Source organism: Periplaneta americana, chromosome 16, assembly GCF_040183065.1.
Source record: "Periplaneta americana isolate PAMFEO1 chromosome 16, P.americana_PAMFEO1_priV1, whole genome shotgun sequence".
Lineage (NCBI taxonomy): Eukaryota > Metazoa > Arthropoda > Insecta > Blattodea > Blattidae > Periplaneta > Periplaneta americana.
Window position 1 is genome coordinate 179,344,322 of NC_091132.1, and position 24,687 is coordinate 179,369,008.

General features: G+C 35.5%; 1 protein-coding gene across 2 annotated transcripts; it reads right to left on the reverse strand.

Annotated features, from left to right (window-relative positions):
- Positions 1-1,900: 1,900 nt before the first annotated feature.
- On the reverse strand, positions 1,901-24,664 carry LOC138692109 (zinc finger protein 723-like). Of its 2 annotated transcripts, none has more exons than XM_069815060.1 (4): positions 24,398-24,653; positions 19,654-19,791; positions 9,911-9,993; positions 1,901-3,596 (listed from the first exon to the last, which is right to left on the reverse strand). In XM_069815060.1, exons 1-4 carry the CDS (start codon positions 24,509-24,511, stop codon positions 2,864-2,866), a joined length of 1,068 nt encoding a protein of 355 aa, XP_069671161.1. In that variant the 5' UTR covers positions 24,512-24,653; the 3' UTR covers positions 1,901-2,863. The 2 variants fall into 2 exon arrangements, with proteins under 2 accessions (XP_069671161.1, XP_069671163.1); XM_069815062.1 differs by having other exon boundaries at positions 3,400-3,588; positions 24,398-24,664.
- Positions 24,665-24,687: the final 23 nt, after the last annotated feature.

The window sequence follows — 24,687 nt, forward strand, 5'->3', positions numbered from 1 at the left end:
TAAGTAAGTAAGTGACAGGTTAGGTAGGTTAGTTTAGACTTTTATTATGATTTGCATATACGAAACTGTGACAGGTTAGGTCACAATAGTTTAAGCTTTTATTATGATTTGCATATACGAAATTGTGACAGGTTAGGCTACAATAGTTTAGGCTTTTGTTATGCCTTGTATAGGCGAATCTGCGACAAGTTAGGTTAGGTTAGGATTTTAGTGACAGGTTAGCTTAGGTTAGTTTAGGCTTTTATTACCGTCAAGATGAAGGTGAAAGCGATTGTGTGGCGCTCTTAAACAGGCAGTGATTTTTTGTTTTCTACGTTGGCAGTTCAATTGCGTCGGTTTCTATTCCAAAATTGGCGGAAGTCACTCAACGCTCGTTTCAAGTAATTACTTGTGTTATCACACTCTCTGGTGTGGAAAACAGCACCTCATCTCCGCTTCACACCTTACTATGGGAAAAGTGATCAGAACTAGAGATTCTTCAGGTATGTTTTCTGATATAATAGTTGTAGCAATCCATCTTTATCTAACAAATTCTGTTTCACAAATCATATGCAGTGTTGCCAACAAGATGGTTTTCCCACTAAATCTAGTTTTTTTTCTCTCTCTGTCGGTGGGGAAAAATTATTGAAGTTTTTTTCGCGCTCAGATCAATGGGAATTTGTTTTTTCTTTAAAGAACTAAACTCGACTTTGTCCTGTGTTAGCATTCCCCTCGTCTGTAGTGAAGGGGAAGCTCCGAATCGTACATAACACTTGGAGGCACCACACCATGTTTTAACACTGGTTTTTGGTGTGAAGTTTTCGAGTATAAAGATGCTTCAGATATGAACATATTCAAAGAATTAGCGAGTTCGCACTTTCTATGCTGCTTCCCTGGTCAAATGCAAAAGTAGAAAGGCTATTTAGCCAGATTAATATATTTTGCAATTCATTTTGATTAATTTTCAGAAAAGTCTATGATATATAATACGAATATTTATTTTAAGTCAATGACTTTACTATTAACATATATAAGGTGCAAGTCCTTACATTACATGATTTAATATTGTATGAACGTTTTCGTCGGTTTCATACCAACATCATCAGATACAACATTCTATATAGCAATATCATCACTAACAGGTACATATGTCTCTACAGACCAAAATACAATATATTAATAAGCATACAATATGATAAAAACCAACATCATTAGGATATAAATGTGTCTTTCTTGTGTGAGTACACCCCATCAAATGATTAAAAGCACAGTGCGATTACAATACTTATACAAATATGTTTGCAGGTCTTCAATGATAAAATAATAAAAAATAAAATTAAATCTGTATACTATATTGTGTGAAGAGATGCATTACAGTCTTTGAACTATGTTAATTGATTTTTTCGTGCCCGTATTCTTGTTTTATCATTACTGGACGTCTTTTTACCTTCTAAATGTATGTACGTCATAATGTAATGCATCTCTTCACACAATACAGTATACAGATTTCATTTTATTTTTTTTATAGTGAAGACCTGCAAACATATTTGTATAAGTATTATAATCGCACGTGTGCTTTTAATCATTTGATAGTAGGCTGTAGTCACACAAGAAAGTCACTTTTATATCCTAATGATATTTGTTTTTATCATATTGTATGCTTATTAATATATATTGTATTTTGGTTTGTAGAGACATATGTACCTGTTAGCGATGATATTGCTAAATAGAATGTTGTATCTGATGATGTTGGTATGAAACCGTCGAAAACGTTCATACAATATTAAATCATGTAATGCAAGGACTTGCACCTTACATATATTAATAGTAGTCATTGACTGAAAATAAATATTCGTATTACAGATTAATATAATTAAAACCAAAATTAGAAATAGACTGGGGCCAAAGGTATCACGGTAAATTTTGACAATTAAGGCTGCATTGAGACGTGGTAAATGTGCCCATGATTTTGACTTGCCTGAACACATTGTTAAAACAAATTACAATGGAAACATACAAACCAGAAATTGTAGGTGCTTCAACTTCCAAAACTACAGCTGAAGAAAAAGAAGACGACGATAATAATGATAATGTAGAATCTCTTCTTTTGTAGTTTTGGTAAGTGTTTAATAATTATTTATAGCCTATTATTACTATTTTTTGATATGTGATATACATTTTACATTGCAATTAATCGTGTTTACATCCATCCTATCCTGTATAGGATTAATTACGTTAGACAGCAATTATATTTAGAAGGCTTCTCGCCTGCATGGAGTTGTTCATGCTTTCTTATATAACTCACAACGAGAAACACTTCCCACAATCATAGCATTTGAAAGATATCGCGATTGTGTGCAGGTGTTGATGGTTCTTTACGTTACCCATCGCCGAGAAAGACCAGAATAATTACATTTGAAAACTTCGTCTGTGTGCAGGAGTTTTTCAGGCCACTCGATTGAACAAAACACATCAAGGTTGAGAGTTTTCTCGTCTCTGTGCACGCATGCATCGCTTTTTTTGGGTAGACTCCAAGAAACATCGGATTTCAGAGTTTTCTCACCTCTGTGCACGAGTTCATGTCTTCTTACGCCATTCGAATACGAAAAACAAATCTAACAAACTTCGCATTTTGGCATGTGTGCAGAATTTCAGGCTTTTTAGGGCTCTGGAGTCTGAGATCGTTTGCCACATACACAGCAGTTCAAAGGTTTCTCGCCTGTGTCCGCGTGTTTATGTCTTTTTAAGTTACTCGACTTAAGGAAACACAACAATCACCGCATTTGAAACGTTTCTCGCCTGACATTTGAATGATTTCCCACCAATGTGCACGAGTTTATGCCTTCTAAGATGACTCGACACCGAGAAACACTTACCATAAACTTCACTTTCGTTTCTTACCAATGTGCACGCGTTCATGGCTTTTAAGATGACACGACGCCGAGAAACGCTTACCACAAACATCACATTTGAAAGGTTTCTCGCCTGTGTGAAGGCGTTTATGCCTTGTAAGACTACTCGACACCGAGAAATACTTACCACAAACATCACATTTGAAAGGTTTCTCGCCTGTATGAAGGCGTTCATGGATACTTAGATGACCAGACTGCGAAAAACACTTACCACAAACTTCACATTTGAAAGGTTTTTCACCTGTGTGAATGAGTTCGTGGCTTCTTAGATGACTGGAAACCGAGAAACACTTACCACAAACATCACATTCGAAAGTTTTCTCGCCTGTGTGCCCGGCTTCATGTCTTCTTAGAGTACCCGACTGCGAGAAACACTTACCACAAACATCACATTTGAAAGGTTTCTCTCCTGTGTGCAGGAGTTCATGTCTCTTTACACTACTCGACTTCGAAAAACTTCTGCCACAAATATCGCATTCGTAAGGATTCTTGACTACACGCTTACGTAAATGCGTCGTCGATTTTGCTGGATTGGAGGGGCATTCTTTAGACGTTTCGAATTGCAATTGCTTCTTATCTTCATCAGTTCGGGGATGTTTTCTTGAGGAATTTGAATTCTTAGGAATCTCACATACAGTCTCGTTCTCTTCATCTGCAATACTGTCGAATTCTGGCGATACAGAACTCTCTTTGGTAGCTGCAATCCTGACGAAAATATACTATCAGTCAATAGAATAGTCGCAACAAATATACATTAAAGCAATTAACTTCAAACCTAAACGAACCTATTTCACCAGAACAAACGTTACCATTAGAGATACAATGCCATAAATAAATTTTGAGTTATGATGGAAATATCAAAATTGTCTCAGCATTCTAGCATGGATGAATATATAACAGGATGTGAAACTTACTGAGTTTCCCGTAACACATGCAAGAGGCGATAATGTAGAAACTGCGACCTGTTGGACGGTGGAGAACTTCTTACATCTAGCAGAGCACCAAGTAGCGAAAATAGTAACTAATTATTTCATACATTTAGCAGCGTACCTAGTGACGAAGATGGTAAACTATACAGAAAATATTCCTTCCCTCCCAAACTCATCGATATTCACAACTAGCCCAATTTAAAATAAAACCTTTAAATTTTTATTTGTCACACCATCTTCCACTGAAAATTCTTACCGCAGCCAACACGAAGATTAAAGAGACGATCTATTTTACACTACCCAATTAAAATATAACGAAGTTGAGAAAGAAAACTAAGCACAAGGTTAGATAATTGGTATTGTATTCTTTGGGTATTTAGTGTACAGCGCAATGGTAAAGTCTGCAAGAACTACTTAGGTAGTTCAATAATTTATATTATTACTACCTTAAAATACATTCAATAACACTATTTTTACAACGTCCATAAATATCACTGCTTAACATACACTGCTTATACACACACGTAGTAACACTTTATGTCCAGACATTAGCAAGTTGTCTACCTGGTTGGCGAGTTGGTATAGCGCTGGCCTTCTATGCCCAAGGTTGCGGGTTCGATCCCGGGCCAGGTCGATGGCATTTAAGTGTGCTTAAATGCGACAGGCTCATGTCAGTAGATTTACTGGCATGTAAAAGAACTCCTGCGAGACAAAATTCCGGCACATCCGGCGACGCTGATATAACCTCTGCAGTTGCGAGCGTCGTTAAATAAAACATAACATAACATTAGCAAGTTTCTGGTTGCCATCTTCTCTTGTCGAGCATCGTCTGTTCGTCTCGAACGAACGGATACATAGAGAACTCTGGGTAATCAACCCAACACTTAGTTCTAATGTTCACGACGTCGGGCGCTGATCATCTTATTTGAAATCTCTTGCGACAGATGGTGCTGACCGCAGTTTCGCATCCTATTATATATTTATCCATAATTATAGTCTTGCAGTCTTACTAATAAACCGTGTATAGTTTTTCTACGAGACTTATGCAGACTTGAGACAGAAAACTTTACTAATAAACCATGCATAAGCAATGGATGCATAAACAGACTGTAACTATACAATGGGAATTGCTTTGCAGTAGTTATATACACGAAACCCCTTGTTTAAGTGTTGTATACAGAGAAAAAGTGGCCGCCCTTCTAACAGCTGTTCGTATCGACTGTCATTTTATGATGATGGTTACCTTGTAACCACAGAAGAACAAATCAAAGGGCACAGAATAATTAGAATAATATTGCTGTAGTTTGTACTCTTTGACCAAAATATAGTGTGGTAATCGATTAGAGCCAGTTGTACTATCGATACTTGACATGCCACACTAGAGCGGTCTACCAGAGGCAATAGAGAACCTCAGATATTGTATTAACTTTCGTAACGAAGTAATGACGAAACTATGACGTAGCTGTGTAACAGTTATACTGTTATACACGACGTATGTAGTGATTATTAGTAAGGAATTTACACACGACGTATAAACGAGCTACTCATTCTATAAGTATAAGACAGTTAAACGTCTGTATATAGAGTTTTTATTAGTAAGACCGTTGAGCTATAGAAAACACTCTGTCTAAAGTCGCCTAGCAGATAGGGTTACTTTGGACACAATTATTGTCATAAAAACACTATATTATTATATACATAATTAAACGTAAGAAATTAATGTTTGCATGTCCTTAAAAGCAAGTGAAATTATGTTTTCTTGTTGCAGTTACATCCTCATTGTTAGAAAGAGAAACAATTTTATGTATATTGAGTATTACCATTAATCGAAGAGTATCCTACAAAGAAAAATCATTTACCTTTGCTTTATCGTTTCTGGACATGAATGTGCTAGTTTGTGCGATTCAATAGTATATAACATGTTGTGGTTTATTCTTATGCTATATAAAATGTTAATATACAGTTAATTTTCTCACTTTGAAATTAGGTTAATTTTTCCATTGTTTACATGCAGTACAATATGAGTAGCTAAAAACCATCAAACTCCGCAATTATTTCCACAGAATGTATGAACTGTGAGACACTGCACTATGGCGACAATTCTTTGAAGAATATTCCGCATTATTTTTACGTGACTGAAAAAATTTACGCAGTTTTCTCTCCAGTCTCCACCCTCTATTGTAAGAAAAAAGAAGAGAATTTAATTTAGAAACCTATATAGCTTTTATTGATTTTGTGAAAGCTTTTGATAAAGTCCGAAGAGACATTTTATTCGACATATTACAAGATAAAAATATTCCAAATTTGCTATTACAAAATATAATAGAAATCTACACAGAGAGCAAAATAAGTGTCAAAATAAATAACTGTATAGCCGAAAGAAAATTAGTTAATAATGGAGTTCGACACTATAAATAATATATTTCTTCACGCACAGCTTCTGAACTATTAGCACTGCCTAAATGAAGCGCATAATCATGTTCCTTTGTTTTCAAGGATCCGGATCAAAGCCAGTTTTCCATTATTTATAATGGGCACTATTTAACAGAGACATGGACAACTACTAGCGTGTACCACATACGAAGGATTTCAATCAATTACAGTAAAACCGCGATAAGATGCGCCCGCTTATTACGCTATCCCGTGTAATACCCTTTTTTTGTCCGGTCCCTGCACATTTCATATATAACGCCTTTATAAAATACCCAGTTTTTTGCGTTCAAGTCCCGCATAATACGCTGTTTTTGTGGAATATTTTCGATGTAATTTTCAGCAATGTATTGTAACAGCATTGAAACATCTTGGTCATTCAGTTCACTGGTGCCATTAACCTGAAAAGTATTGGTATTCGACCCTTGACCTGCGCATTTAAACCCTTCATACTTCATACCTTAGTATACCCCACCCTCTTGTTATGCTCTCTTATTCGACTCCTTACCTGCGTGGTTAAAGCCTACATACAGTTACAATACCTCACCCTCTTGCTAACCCTCTCTCTCAAACAGCATTCCTCACTCGGCCGTAATAAAATTCTGGAAATTTTTGCTGGGCAGTTTGTTGTCCTTTAGTGTATTGAAGTGTCTGTGAATGTGATTACAATGAGTGTTAAACGAAAAACCCTTTCTGTGTCGGAAAAATTGGAAATCTTACAAAAGTACGATGAGAACAGTACTCTTACTCAGAAACAACTCTCTGATTCATTAGGAATCCCATCATCGACATTAAGAATGATAATAAAAAATCGCGACTCAATCACTACAGCTGCGACGTCGGGAGGATGTAATCGCAGAAACTGAAGTGTGGTAAACATGAGGACTTGGAGAACACGCACACGACAAACAACTATAAATGACTTTTAAATTTTTTTTCCGAAAGGATTAAGTACAGTACATATTGTAAATGTCTTTGACGTACAGTATAGTAATTAGATAATGGAGTAATACTGTATTACCTTTCAAGAATCATGTATTTCATTAAAGAAAAATGCTAATAGATACTGTATATAAGTCAAAATTAGTATACCCGCCTAATACACGGTCCCGGTTAATACGCGTTTTATACCTGGTCCCTTGAACAGCGTCTTATCGAGGTTTTACTGTAACTGTTAACAGACAAGCAATGAATCAACAATGCACAGAATTTGTTATAAGTTACTTGTGATTGGCTGTAAAAAATATAATTACGAAAGTATTATAATTAATTAAGTCTATTTTAAAATATAAGTAGATTATACTGGTATTAAAATATGCTATAAAAATGAAGGGAACAAGAATGAACTGTTCTGACTTAAAAAGTCCCCACTTAAAAAAAGTTTGAGATATGCTGATATAAAGCATTATTTCATTTAACGAAAAGTGTCATTTTAAAGATTATATTTCCTTATTTATATGTTAAAATACTCCTTGGTTTTCATGCTATTTGAAATAAAAACAAAATAGTAACCTTCTTGATAGGGTTGGTCTCTTAGTACCATGCAACAAATGGTGATGTAAATGTAGTGCAACAACCTCGAGAGCTCGTGATCGAATGAGTAAATGCTTCAACTGATCGATTGTAAATTCGCGACTCTTTGCGGTCGAGCAAAGCATTACCTGCCTGCCTTCTTTACAACCGAAGCTGATAGGTGAGCTTTGGTCGGTCGTTTTCGTGAAAATGCAGAAGTCTGGTGAAGACTAGAGATGAGCTTGAACGATATTTTCAAGTATCTGTGACAACTGTGACTGTGACAATTAAATATCTGTGACTTTTATCTGTGATTTTGTCACACCGACATTTTATATCGATAAGTAAGCACAATATGCATGAATTACACCGATATTTTGTCACACCCATAAAAACTAGCAGGAAATATTGAAGAGCAATGAAATGTGAATGCGATTTCTCTATACGCGCCACACATCAGTGATTTATATGGGAAAATCCAACCATTAATAAATAAATAAATGTCAAAAGTTAACAAGAGGTTATATTATAAATATTGAATCAATTGATCATTTTAAAATGTAGTTGGATATGGAGAAATTGAGGTTATGTGATTATCCTAATCGTTTTAAAAATTGATCATTTTTATTGTATATAATATAATGGATAATTATTTTAAGTAGTGCATTAACATTATAATATTCAGTCATAGAATAAAAATTAACGAAACACAAGTATTCGGAAAAACATTGGAAAATAATTACGAAACAAAACAGTTGTTCAGATAGGATTTTACAAAAGATAAAGTGGTACTGGTAATCAATGGTATTATTTAAATCGTGTAATCACCACATCATTTATAATAAGACGGTAAAACTAGCGCTGAAGTAGTTTTTGCGATTTCGGACGTGAAAATCGTTGCATTTGTAAGGAATTTTTGTGGAGATGCAGTTGTTCGGATTAAACTAGCGCTGAGGTAGTTTCGGTGATATCGGAAGTAATCACATCATTTATAATAAGATGGTGAAACTAGCGCTGAAGTAGTTTTGGCAATTTCGGACGTGAAAATCGTTGTATTTATAAGGAATTTTTTGTGGAGATGCAGTTGATCGGGTTAAACTAGCGCTGAGGTAGTTTCGGTGATATCGGAAATGAAAATCGTTGAATTTGATATTTTGTGGAGATGCAGGTGATCGTATATGCAAGGCATAGCAAAGCCTAAACTAACCAAACCTAATCTGTCACAGATTCGTATATGTAAGGTGTATGCGCGGAGTACGAAGAGAACTACCTCAACGCTAGTTTAGTTGTTGATCATATATGTCTAGGCATAATAAAAGCTTAAACTAACCAAACCTGACCTGTCACAGATTCGTATATGCAAAGTGTATAAGGGGAATACGAAGAAAACTACCTCAAGGTTAGTTTAGTCAAATAAGTTGCCCACCATATTAGCCAGTTTTGTCTCGTTCGGTTTTAATACTATAGGTGCTGTTGTCGGCTTCTGAGAAATGCTTCGAAAGTTCGGAAGAGCATAACGTTCAGTGACATTATTAAGATAATGTTGTAGGCTCCTTTAACTATTCTGTTTGTAATTAAAAGTATAACTGAAAAAATATTGGTACTGCGTAAAAATTGAGTGGAAAATACAGTACATATAAGTTAATATAAATTCACAGTTATATGAAAATGTAAAGACATCGGAGAATGCATAAAATATTTATAAAACATATATAGGCTACAGACTAACTATGAAAACAAAAATTTCAGACTGATAATTATATTATTATAATGCCGCTAATAACTTTGAAACAAATCATCACTTTGCAAAAAATAATATTGAAGAAAATATCACGAAAAAATAATCAAATGTCACCACCCGATTACTGTTACTGTATCATGCGCATGCGCAAACCCACGACGTAGAGGAGAAAGTTCTGAGAACGTCACAGACTCCCTGTTCCTAAGAGATAATAGTACTGAATCGATCACTAGTGATATTTTAGTCACAGACTACTGAATACGGAGCAGATTTCGGTAGCGATATTTTGTCACAGATATTTCGCATCATCAGTCACAGGTTCATCTGTGACAAAAAAATACCTGTGGCAAAATATCGGTTCGTGAAATATCGGCCATCTCTAGTGAAGACTCGCACACCACACTCACCTTTCGGTCGAAGCCTCGTTGTCTTCTGCCTTCACTTCTAACCATGGCTCCTCCTTCACTGCGTACAAGTGACTCTGGTCTTCCTACAAGTATAGAGCAAATAAAACAGAGATAGCACAATTACATTAACAAAAGCGTATCAGTCTTACATGCAACAGAATTGCATTTAAATCGTAGTGGGCCTAGTAGAATGTTAGCTAACAAAAGACAATTCTTGGGGAAGAGTTTCATGTGGTAATTCTTTTCTTTAGGGAATAACGAAGTACTGTATTGTAGCAGGAATTGCCTGCGAACGAATAATTCAATTTCTGGTCGACAATTGATGGATTTTTAACTGATTTATTTTATGACGCTACACCAACTGTGATGGTTATTGAACATCTGAATGACATTAAGGGCAGAAGATGGTATTTTTTTAAACTTTTTTCCTATTTCGTGTAAAATATTATTTTTTTGCATGTAGAGAGCTCATAGCTGTGGCAACTCACCCAAATAAAAATATTTTCGAAAAAAAAAATTATTTGGGGGCCCAAATTTGAAAAAAATATACCCAATATATACTAAAACCGATATACCTAAACCATTTTTAAAGATAGATTCAAACAGTTTTTTGCAATGTATTTGCAAAAGCATGTTCTAGAAACTGTCTGTAACAGAATTTTGATATTGGTCCCTACGTTTGTAAAATAAACAATTAAAATTTAATAACAATTTTCTGAATTCCTTCCTTGCATACAAACGGACGTATTTTTAGAATGAAATCAATTAACAAATTTCTGTTACAGAGAAAAGTTTCCTAATAGTCTAAAGAATGTGTGTTCTAAATTTCATGCATGTATCTTTAATAGTTCAGAAATTATATCCATTTTTGTCTGGCAATGTAGCAAAAAAAATGAAGTTACTGAAAACCGATAAAAGCAGGCGTGTGATTTAAAAATCCATAGTGCAGGAAGTTTAAAAATGACGTCTCAACATCCGATAAGGGCACAAGTACCCACAAAATGTTATGCAATGCATTCCACGCATGTCAAAGAGTATTTTAAAGCAAAGATTTTTTTTTTTTTGAAATTTTAATCTACCGGAAACAACAATAAAAGTGGGAGAGTGATTTAAAAATCCATAACGCAGGAAGTTTAAAAATGGCGACTCAACATCCGATAAGGGAACAAATACCCACAAAATGTTATGCAATGCATTCCACACATATCAAAGAGTATTTTAAAGAAAATAAATTTTTTTTGAAATTTTAATTTACCGGAAACAACAATAAAAGTGGGAGAGTGATTTAAAAATCCATAACGCAGGAAGTTTAAAAATGGCGACTCAACATGCGATAAGGGAACAAATACCCACAAAATGTTATGCTATGCATTCCACACATATCAAAGAGTATTTTAAAGAAAAGAAATGTTTTTTGAAATTTTAATTTACCGGAAACAACAATAAAAGTGGGCGAGTGATTTAAAAATCCACAACGCAGGAAGTTTAAAAATGACGTCTCAAGATCCGATAAGAACACAAATACCCACAAAATGTTATGCAATGCATTCCACACATATCAAGGAGTATTTTAAAGAAAATAAATTATTTTTGAAATTTTAATTTACCGGAAACAACAATAAAAGTGGGCGAGTGATTTAAAAATCCATAACGCAGGAAGTTTAAAAATGGCGACTCAACATCCGATAAGGGCACACATACCCACAAAATGTTATGCTATGCATTCCACACATATCACAGGGTATTTTAAAGATTTTTTTTTTTGAAAATTTACTCATTTTGCACCAAAAAATACCATCCTCTCCCCTTAAGGTGATAATGCTCGCAAAATGAGTATATGGTCCAGCGCCGAAAGTTATCCAGCACTTACTCTTATTGAACTCCCGAAAACCTCAATCAGGTAACTTGTGCCAACCAGTAATTTAACCCGGGCACGCTCATTTTACGGTCAGACCTGCAGTAGTAGTCCTGATCACTCCGCAGGGAAGTATAGGGCCTTGATGAAAGCACGCCATCGTACTCTATTGTTCGCCAACGCTTTAATTTCTTTCCAGCTTTTCCCTGTCTGTTTAGCTTCATCTCTAATTGTGTTTTACAATTCATTTTGTCTTCAGATAAATCTAATATAATATAATGATTTTTTTTAAGTTCAATCTATAAGATTTATCTATTTGCAAATGTTTATTTGCTACAACATTGTATATAGAATATTAACGTTTTCGCCTTTTCGGCATCATCAGATATTGTTAAGTAACACGTAATCTAAACCTTGAACAAATTAAAAAATGTACATCGTAATATGCATGACAAATAGATTTTCATGAGTTTTATGTAGTATGTCTTATAAGTAAAAAGGCTTATGTAGAAAAAGATTTTCAGCAAATATAAATTTGGAAGGTCGATATGATTGCAGATACATATAACTCATGTTACAAAACACATATGAAATGATTAAATGACAAGCGTATTATATTTTATGCTCGACCATGCCGAAATGTAGTAATTATACACCTGGTAGCAGTCCTTTAATGCATGTCATTAAAGTACACCTACTCATTAAAGTACAGGTGTTTTCAGCCAATGTCAACTCAGCTTACAGGTGTTCAGCCAATGACAAGTCAGCTTTGTACCGTTATAAAACCGCAAGTATCGATTATTCTCGGATATGCAATCGAAAGAGAATTAGCGAAAAGTCACAGAGGCTGGAAATCCAATACTGTCGCAGAAGTTTATGTTCTGTTACTATAATAATTAGCGTTAATTGTAAATAATAATTAAATAAATTCAATTTGTCATCTCGTTTTTCAATGTCGAATTCAATAATCAAGGTTATACCAAGTTTAACAGGATTACACCAAGATCAATGACATTATTGTTCCTCGGAAAAAATCAATACTTTCGCGTCTGCGCACATCTCACAATTCACGACCTAGAACAAGGTCACTTCCTCCAATCTTGTCAGATACAAATAAAATGTATACATCTGAATAATTCCAAGTTAGAAATATGGTCGAGCATAAAAAGTCGTATGAAACTCGCCTATCATTATAGGCTCGTTGCATAATGTACTAATATCTTGCATTAAATTATTAACGCCTCAGCTTGCGTGTGGGTGTTCTACTTGGTGGTTTAATGCGTACACATACCATATGACCCATTCTAAAACCTACTCGTACAAGCAAATGTTTCTACCAACACAATGATGTTTGCTACTATTTGAATGCAGTACTTATATACGCAGTCAATAAATTCAAGATTGATGAATGAAGAACAGCCAAATGTATTGCTGAACAACTACTAAGGATCAATTGTAACAGCATGGCAATATACGACACATAAGATTTTATCAAATTTTATCATTATTTATTATTAATTTTATTAATCATCTATTATTGATTTTATAAATTGTCTTTAATTATATTGATATTACATCACCATTCTACTCATAATTAATTATAAATAAAATTATTATTATTATTATTATTATTATTATTATTATTATTATTATTATTATTATTATTATCATCATCATCATTTTAATCATTTCATATGTGTTTTGTAACATGAGTTATATGTTGAATAATTTCGAGGGAAAAATTGTTCCGGAGCCGGGTATCGATCCCGGGACCTTTGGTTTAACGTACCAACGCTCTACCACTGAGCTACTCGGGAACTCTAACCGACACCGATCCAATTTTTCCCTCTATATCCACAGACCTCAAAGTGGGCTGACAACCGTCAAGCAACCAACTTCGAGTGCACACTAACTCCGTGTGACTTAAATTGTGGTTTTCTGTTAACGAACAGTGACGTGTATTATGCAAATCAAGATTTCAGGTATAACTCCCTTAAAGTTGATTTGAATAATTTCGAGGGAAAAATTGTTCCGGAGCCGGGTATCGATCCCGGGACCTTTGGTTTAACCTTAAACCAAATGTCCCGGGATCGATACCCGGCTCCGGAACAATTTTTCCCTCGAAATTATTCAATCAACTTTACAGGGAGTTATACCTGAAATCTTGATTTGCATGAGTTATATGTATTTGCAATCATATCGACCTTCCAAATTTATATTTCCTGAAAATCTTTTTCTACATAAACCTTTTTACTTATAAGACATACTACATTAAAACTCATGAAAATCTATTTGTCATGCATATTACGATGTACATTTTTTAATTTGTTCAAGGTTTAGATCACGTGTTTCTTAACAATATCTGATGATGCCGAAAAGGCGAAAACGTTAATATTCTATATACAATATTGTAGCAAATAAACATTTGCAAAATAGATAAATCTTATAGATCGAACTTAAAAAAAATCATTATATCTAATTGTGCTGCTCCACGTTATTTTAGGTCTTCCTCTTCGTCTATCCAGTCCTTGGGGGTTCCAATCCAGAGCTATTTTAGTGATGTTGTCATTTTCTCTCCTTAGTACATGCCCAATCCACTTCCATTTTGTAAATTTGATTTCTTTGCTGATTTCATGCTGACCTGCTCTTCTCCAGAGTTCCTTATTAGTTATAATCTCTGGCCACCGAATACCCGTGGTATTCCTCAGGCAACGATTTATGAAGACTTGCAATTTCTTTCCAATTTGTTTCGTTGCTTTCCAAGTTTCACACCCGTATAGTAAAATCGACTTTACATTTGTGTTAAATAATCTTAATTTAAGTTTTAAGCAGATATGCTTCGATCTCCAAATCGATTTCAATTGAATAGAGGCATGTCTTGCTTTCTTTATTCTGGCATTTACATCTTCATCTGAACCACTATTCACAGAAATTATACTTACCAGATATGTAAATTCATTTGTAGCTTCAATTACTACTTCTCCTTCTAAAGTAAGAGCAGAATCTACTCTATTATAAATTCTCATTTCTTTTGTTTTGTGTTTACTTATTTCCAGAGCAGCCAACTTATGCAGATGAATTTGGTGGAATCCATCTTATTCTCACATTGTCTAATACTATTTCATTGGATGACCACAAATTTTAACATTACATTTTGGTCTGGTTTAGTTGGATATTGGAAGTATTTCTGGGCTCATAACCAAGGTGCAAATTAAAATTTCTAATAGGGGGGGATAGAATCCTAGCTAGAGAATATCATATACTTACTTACTGGCCTTTAAGGAACCCGCAGGTTCATTGCCGCCCTCACATAAGCCCGCCATTGGTCCCTATCCTGAGCAAGATTAATCCAGTCTCTATCATCATATCCCACCTCCCTCAAATCCATTTTAATATTATCTTCCCATCTACGTCTCGGCTTCCCCAAAGGTCTTTTCCCCTCTGGCCTCCCAACTAACACTCTATATGCATTTCTGGATTCGCCCATACGTGCTACATGTCCTGCCCATCTCAAACGTCTGGATTTAATGTTCCTAATTATGTCAGGTAAGGGATACAATGCGTGCAGCTCTGCGTTGTGTAACTTTCTCCATTCTCCTGTAACTTCATCCTTTTTAGCCCCAAATATTTTCCTAAGAATCTTATTCTCAAAAACCCTCAATCTCTGTTCCTCTCTCAAAGTGAGAGTCCAAATTTCACAGCCATAAGGAACAACCGGTAATATAACTGTTTTATAAATTCTAACTTAGAGAATATCATATACGAGTATAAAATTATTATTATTATTATTATTATTATTATTATTATTATTATTATTATTATTATGGCTCAATGCTTGGTCGCACTGAGTTGCTTCTCTCGCATCTTGATCATAATAATAATTATTTTCATGAGCAGGCTTAAGATAAGATGTAATTCCTAAGTAAGTTATTGATTGTTGCCAACTTGCCGGTGATGATAATACATCAATATTATTTTCCTTGCTTACTTTATACTTCATAAAGTACACTCGTAGTAAAACAATTATATTTTGTGAGGAGGATAGAAGTTATCCCTGGGGGGGACGTTAATATGAATTTATGAGAGGGGATAACTTTTCAAGGGGGGAAATCCCCTATCCCCGCCGTTAATTCGCACCTTGTTCATAATCCCAGCAGATAGCATATATATTCAATTCAATTTAGAGGATATGTGGATAACAATGTTAATACTTACTAATTTATTCTAGTTTAGCTGCATAATTTGAGCTGGAAAAATTATGAACTATACTATTACACTAAAGTTTCAGTACACAAGGATTCCCTTTTTATGAACATAATCATCATTACGTCTTAGAGATAACAATTTGTTAAAAAAATTCGTTCAAACACTTCGTCAACTTGAAAACTCTCTCGAGGATCTTGAATAAGTTAGAGTCCATCCATAATAAGTTTAAGAAAATTCAAACACTTTATGTCTATTTCTGCTAATTTGATGTTTGACAGATTGAAGTTTTAGATGTTATGTCCAGGCTTCGAGACTTGGAACCCGATACAATAATATATTATATATTATTTTAATGTACCGAAGTACATATGATATTTCCATGCAGATATTCTGCGTCATCATACGATGAAAGAGTAATGGAACGGAGAAAAATTCCCTCCAGCACCAGGGTTTTCAGCTCTACGTGCTGATGCTTTATCCACTAAGCCACACCATTACTCTTTCATCGCATGATGACGCAGAATATCTGCATGGAAATATATGTACTTCGGTACATTAAAATAATATATATGATATGCGTAAATCACTTCGTGATTTAAGACGGCGCTTATTCCGTCGGATCCCGACCAACTAGTCACTCATAACGAGTGCACCTCAGCACATGTGTGGACTTCAGTCCTACATTCATAGACATCTATGACGTAGTGCAGAGGGCGGCCACTAGAGGGAACCCAAGAGTTGGAACTTAAACTCAGACGATTCTGTCCGACACTGGGATGGGTATCCGGTGTGGCTTAGTGGATAAAGCATCAGCACATAGAGTTGAAAACCCAGGTTCAAATCCCAGTGCCGGAGGGAATTTTTCTCCATTCCATTACTCTTTCACCGATACAATAAGTTTACTGTGCATGTACTATAGGTTCTTGACTCGCTGCAGGTAGTGAAAGGTAGAGATGTGTAGAGATAGCAACGTTGCTATTTAGAATAGAGTACGGTAGTTTGGGGAAACATACACATATGAACATTCTGAAAGTAAATATACATTACACAATGACAATGTCAAAAGAATGTGAAAAGCATTTATTCTCCTGTCTTTTATAAGCATCTGTGTTTAATTATACACAGTGTTAATGATGGAAATAAATATGTAGCAATTTTAATTTCATTTATCGTATTGTCTTTAGGAAGTACAGTTACAGTACCGAATTGCAATGCACTACAAGATACATTTTCTGTGTCTCAAACATAAACCTTTTTCGGTTATCTGCCAAACACAGTTTGTACGTGAACAGCTGCGCTCTACGTCGCATGACGTGATAGGAGAAAAACGGAAAAACCTAACATCATTGTAGTCTCTAAGAGACAGTCCTTTTGTCTCGGGTGACTCCATGTCCACTAATTTGCTGTTTATGTTACACATCCGTTATTTTTACATAAAATTGATTTCCATTTCTGTTTTACACGTTCAGTACCCGGTGTACTTGGTGCCTCATTAATTCTCTGTGTCATTTCCTCAACTAATTTGAGGGCTTACGGCATCTCTTGCTCTGACTTTTCTAACTGTGTAATAGTTTCAGACACAGTTTGAAAATGGGTATGTATGAAAACCAAATAATTTGTTGACATTCATTCTAGAGTACTCCCTCCCTCTGTACACTTTACTACTATACTCAGTACACCATTACGCGGATTTCCCACTGAACTGCTCTATTGGGTCCGAAGTCTCGAAGCCTAGTTATGTCTTTCTACCTGTATTAAAATTAAATGCACTTCACTGACAGAATAAGAGCAGATAAAATACACAAAAGTTTCATGCATGCTGTACCTGTCCGTATGTATAAGAATATTTTGCGAAATTTAGAACCTATTATGGAATTCACTCAAAATTAGCCCTATAATTTATCGTAAAGATATTAAATATCTATTCTCTATGGGCAAAATAATAATTTATGAAGGATGTACTGCAAATAAATAAATACTGAAAAACAATGGATGAAAAATGAATTAAGACAGGTGATGTTTGTACCTACACCTAATGCAAAATCAATTATTGGGTAACTATAAACAGTATTCAGAATTTTAGACAGAACAGAGAAAACAAAAAGCAGTTGAGTCCTAAAATACGACACTTCGGGAATGTGTAGCTTGACAATCATTAAGAAAGTTTAACGAACAGTTTTGTTTCCAAATTTAAAACATAAAACGAAATAACAGTTCAACATTGAAGTTCTCTGCAACATGACAGAACTGGTAATAGTGAACAGTGAAGGAATTTTATTTGTCTCTAACATAGAGTGAAAGGCATTGCAAACACTGCTGCAAAGAGGTAGTGTCCGCGACAATCAAAACACAAGATAAACACCAACGTGGCTCAGTCGGTAATGCGCTTGCCTGCCGATATATAGTTGCGCTTGGGCTGATTAGCTATTTGGTTCTTTTCCGAGGTTTTCCCCAACCGTAAGGTGAATGTCAGGTAGTCTAAGGCGAATCCTAGGCCTCATGTCGCCATATACCATCTCGTTATCACCAATCTCATCGACGCTAAATAACCGTGTAGTTGATACTTAGTTACTTACTGGCTTTTAAGGAACCCAGAGGTTCATTGCCGCCCTCACATAAGCCCGCCATCGGTCCCTATCCAGAGCAAGACCAATCCAGTCTCTATCATCATATCCCATCTCCCTCAAATCCATTTTAATATTATATTCCCATCTACGTCTCGGCCTCCCCAAAGGTTTTTTTCCCTCTAGCCTCCCAACTAACACTCTATATGCATTTCTGGATTCGCCCATACGTGCTACATGCCCTGCCCATACCAAAAGTCTGGATTTAATGTTCCTAATTATGTCAGGTGAAGAATACAATGCGTGCAGTTCTGTGTTGTGTAACTTTCTCCATTCTCCTGTAACTTCATCCCTCTTAGCCCCAAATATTTTCCTAAGCACCTTATTCTCAAATACCCTTAACCTATGTTCCTCTCTCAAAGTGAGAGTCCAAGTTTCACAACCATAAAGAACAACCGGTAATATAACTGTTTTATAAATTCTAACTTTCAGATTTTTCGACAGCAGACTGGATGATAAAAGTTTCTCAACCGAAAAATAACAGGCATTTCCCATATTTATTCTGTGTTAAATTTCCTCCCGAGTATCATCTATATTTGTTACTGTTGCTCCCAGGTATTTGAATTTTTCCACCTCTTCAAAGGATAAATTTAAAATTTTTATATTTCCATTTCGTACAATATTCTGGTCACGAGACGTAATCATATACTTTGTCTTTTCGGGATTTACTTCCAAACCTATCTCTTCACTTGCTTCAAGTAAAATTCCCGTGATTTCCCTAATCGTTTGTGGATTTTCTCCTAATATATTCACGTCATCCACATAGACAAGCAGCTGATGTAACCCGTTCAATTCCAAACCCTCTCTGTTATTCTGCACTTTCCTAATGGCATACTCTAGAGCAAAGTTAAAAAGTAAAGGTGATAGTGCATGTCCTTGCTTTAGCCCACAGTGAATTGGAAACGCATCTCACAGAAACTGACCTATACAGACTCTGCTGTACGTATCACTGAGACACATTTTAATTAATCGAACTAGTTTAGCGTCGTTAAATAACCAACCAAAAGAAATAAACAATGGAAGAAGAAATCACAGTTCATTCTTCATGCTGCACTCACCTCTGGTTCACGTTTCACCACAGGGAACGAAATTAGCAGCGGATCTTCCTCAACTTTTATCTCGGATGTGAGGTCATCACTCTGGCCCATATATTCTTCCTCTGTGCCAGTCACATCTTGATCCAAAAAGTTCCGTTCCTGAAGTACAAAGGGATTTCTTAAATCAACAATTGCAAGATGACTTCTAACATTACAAGCTGCTTTCTATATATCTGCATGCCACAGCTCGACTAAAACTCGTTGTATGATCGATACATTATGAAGAATATGTGCAGAATTCGTATGCAGTGGCATAATTTACTCGCTTTTTAAAAGTCATACATATTATACGTACGTCTGTGATTATGAATACGGGCTATTCCATATGAAATCAATCAGTAAAAAAACCTCGCATTTTGTTATATTCTAATTTTTTGCCTATTTATACAAGGTGCTGAGGAGAGTGCATTTTCAAAAATATACTATCTAAAGTCAAACGGTTTTCGTATTATTGTGCGACAAATTTAGCGTATTTTATGAAAACAAGCCTCTTTCAGCGATCAGAACTCTGGAACCATTTACTGCAGAAAATTGAACGAGCTTATTTTGAAGCTGACATTTGGTAGGTTATGTTAAGAAGTAATCCTTATTTTTATTGTACACAGAGAGACATAATCTGATTTTACTTACTTTTAGAAGTTTTGCCAATTTATAAAAATGTAAAAAAAATATTGAGAAAAAACTTGCATTATTAAGAGGGATTCGGCATTGTTTGCTTAGTGGCACGGCAATATGTTTCGAATAGATTATTTTCACATGCCTAGACTTGAACGGCGCAGTATCGCACACACAGGCCGAGAGCTGAAGATAAGCGAGCGTTGGGCGTCATTTTACTCCTGTGTTTATGAAAACCTGTGATAAAGCTAGCACAGCTATGCGCTACTAGACGAAACAACACGTGTTTATGTCTCCTGACCTTGCTTGACTCGGCTAGCTCCCGTCTCACAGTCAGCTGGTTAGTTCACGCGCGTGTTATTTTCTTTATTTGATATTTTCAATACTTTCTTATCAACGTGCCATCAGAAAAAAATATATGTTTATTTGTACTTTCAATGCGGAATCTAACTATATATTTTAAAAATATTGTTTCCTTGGCAAATGCCTCTTAATGAGAAAAAATCTAAATTTCTCCATTTTCCATAAAAAGTAAGAAAATCTGTTTATATGTCAATATAAACTTTAATTTCTCTGCATCAAAATAAACCATGATTTTGATCATTGTGGGGAAGGGTTTCCGAGCTACAACAGTTTAAAGTTGCTAATTTAAACATTATGAAGTTCTGATGCCTCAAACTTTGCACAAATCTCTACGTACAAAAAAAAAAGTTTTATTGTATTTAGAAATTGTAAGGTCAATTTTCTCTATATTTCGGTCGATTTGATGGAATAGCTCATACGAAAAGTTAATCGCGCATATTTTTCGATATTTCAGGGTTTCATGCACGTAAAACATTATAGTGCAAATACTGTAGCATAGTTTCGGGATTTTGTTGCGGTAATTCCAAAATTTGAATAACTTTGTTAAGAAGAATAATAAGATTCTGAAAAGTTTGGTTGTAAGCACTCATATAATATTTAATGATCGACTGTACTGGAAGTCATCCTGTACAGTCGATCATTGTGATCTTGTGTATAAAGTGAAGCTGTAGATAATCCAGAACAACCATTCTCTGCTTTTATTCCATTGAACTACTGCACAGCAAGATGCAGTTCCAAACATGCCTAGTAGCAAAGGTTACATGTCGTGGCCTTTCAGAAGGCCAGGCAGAAGATGTGGCCCAATGAGGTGATCTTGTGGTCTACAATGCTGACCCACATATTTACAGAAAAACTGACATGATCGTCTTCATTTGAGTTTACAGACTTCAAGTTCTATAATATCTCAAAATATTCAGCATAGATTCTCTATTTCCTGTGTAATTCTTTCATTCACTTACGGAATCAACCGGTACATGGTGACACTTTATTTTACGACTTGATTTTTCATTTTCATATTAATTTCGACCCTGGGATAATTTTATTTTTCTGATTTTGTACTAAGTTTACATTTTCTTACAATAACTTCTATACAGTTTACCTCGATAAACTAAGCTGCAAGTTACTTTGTTTTAATAACTGATCCTGTTCCCAAGTTTAGCATAACTTAATAAATTTCTTCCCTTCCTCATTAGAATGCCTCTGAATCAATCGATTTCAGTAGTTGATAAATTAAAATGTGGTGAACAATAATGGAGACGAAATGTCCCCATTTTGGTGGCGTCTTTCAAAACTATTTGCAATGGTCGTAAAAGTTCATAATATTTTCTTCGAAATGTTCTCCTTCAGCGACCAATATCGCCAGTTTCTGTTTGGCTGCCTGAGATAAATTTATGTTTTCTCCTTGAAGTGAGCTTTGTAACCTGTGAATGTAGTACTTTTGTCTTTGATAGCCTATATGATTAAAATATAAGTGTAGGAAACTGTGGATATTAGGCTATCACTGCTGGCTATGTAGACGGGCATTCCTTGAAGGCTGTAGCAGTCAATTATTAATCTACTCTCTCATAAAACATAAACTGTTCGTTCAAAATACGGACGTATGGCAATCCTATTAAAAGATATCCTAAAACTTTATACAACAAAACGAACCATTTGAAACCGTAAGAGTGCCCGGACTGAGAATTTTAGACAAAACACGGAGAAAACAAACGGAAGTCATGTCCTTAAATAACATTGCGGGAATGAGTGGTTTGGCAACCTTTAAGGATAAACGTAACAAGCAATTCTTACAGGATCCAGTTGAGGAGAAGAGAGATAATTATTTCAATGAAAGACGGGAAGCAAGTCGTACACTTAGGAATAAAAAGAGAGGTTACTTGAAGGAAAAACTGAATGAGGTAGAAACAAATAGTAAGAATAAAAACATTCGAGATTTATATAAGGGTATAAAGGAATTTAAGAACGGATATCAGCCAAGGGTAAACGTGATCAAGGATGAGAATGGTGACTTGCTTGCAGACTCTCCATCAATCCTAAACAGATGGAAAAACTATTTTGCGCAACTACTAAATGTACATAGGCCAAATAGAAATGATCGGGACGAAATTGAAATACAAACTGCTGAGCCATTTATACCCGAACCCACGCTTTCAGAAGTCGAAATTGCGATAGAAAATCTGAAAAAGTACAAGTCTCCAGGTATCGATCAAATTCCAGCAGAATTAATACAAGAGGGTGGAAGTGCATTATATAGCGAAATTTATAAACTTGTACTTGCTATTTGGGAAAAGGAAATTGTACCAGAACAATGGAAGGAGTCCATAATTGTACCTATTTTTAAAAAGGGGGACAAAACCAACTGTGGTAACTTTCGAGGAATATCACTTTTGTTGACGTCGTACAAAATTTTGTCCAATATTCTTTTGAGGAGATTAACTCCGTACGTAGATGAAATTATTGGGGATCATCAGTGCGGTTTTCGGCGTAATAGATCGACTATTGATCAGATTTTTTGTATTCGGCAGATAATGGAGAAAAAATGGGAATATAAGGGTACAGTACATCAGTTATTCATAGATTTCAAAAAGGCTTATGACTCGGTTAAGAGGGAAGTATTATATGATATTCTTATTGAATTTGGTATTCCCAAGAAACTAGTTCGATTAATTAAAATGTGTCTCAGTGAAACATACAGCAGAGTCCGTATAGGTCAGTTTCTATCTGATGCTTTTCCAATTCACTGCGGGCTAAAGCAGGGAGATGCACTATTCCGAAAAGACAAAGTATATGATTATGTCTCGTGACGGGAATATTGTACGAAATGGAAATATAAATATTGGAGATTTATCCTTCGAAGAGGTGGAAAAATTCAAATATCTTGGAGCAACAGTAACAAATATAAATGACACTCGGGAGGAAATTAAACGCAGAATAAATATGGGAAATGCGTGTTATTATTCGGTTGAGAAGCTCTTATCATCCAGTCTGCTGTCCAAAAATCTGAAAGTTAGAATTTATAAAACAGTTATATTACCGGTTCTTCTATATGGCTGTGAAACTTGGACTCTCACTCTGAGAGAGGAACATAGGTTAAGGGTGTTTGAGAATAAGGTGCTTAGGAAAATATTTGGGGCTAAGCGGGATGAAGTTACAGGAGAATGGAGAAAGTTACACAACACAGAACTGCACGCATTGTATTCTTCACCTGACATAATTAGGAACTTGAAATCCAGACGTTTGAGATGGGCAGGGCATGTAGCACGTATGGGCGAATCCAGAAATGCATATAGAGTGTTAGTTGGGAGACCGGAGGGAAAAAGACCTTTAGGGAGGCCGAGACGTAGATGGGAGGATAATATTAAAATGGATTTGAGGGAGGTGGGGTATGATGATAGAGACTGGCTTAATCTTGCACAGGATAGGGACCGATGGCGGGCTTATGTGAGGGCGGCAATGAACCTTCGGGTTCCTTAAAAGCCATTTGTAAGTAAGTAAGTAACAAGCAATTTCGTTTCCAAATTTGAAACATAAAACCAGGTAAGTTCAACATTAGACTTCTCTGCAACATGACATAAGTAGTAGATACAGAGCCAAAAGATTTTTATGTCTGTATCACAAATAAAAGGGACTGCAAGTACTACTGTAAAGAGACAGTGTCCGTGACAATCAAAATACAAGACAGACAATGGAAGAAAAATAAGTAGCGCATTTCTTGCGTTCCACTTACCTCAGGTTCGCGTTTCACTACAGGGGACGAAATTGGCACCTGATCTTTCTCAAATTTAACATCAGATGTGACAGCAAATCCCTGGTCCACATAATCCTCGGAGGAATAAGACATCTTTGCCTAGGACTATGTACCACAGCTGATATTCGTTAAATTGTTTCATGCAGTACCTTCTTCAATGTCACACAGGTCAGGGCTGAGTAAATCCTTAACGAAATAAATAAATTTTTCCAGAAGACCGTGATCAGACGATTGAGGTTCGAAATAGCTGTAGTTTCATGCTTCATTGT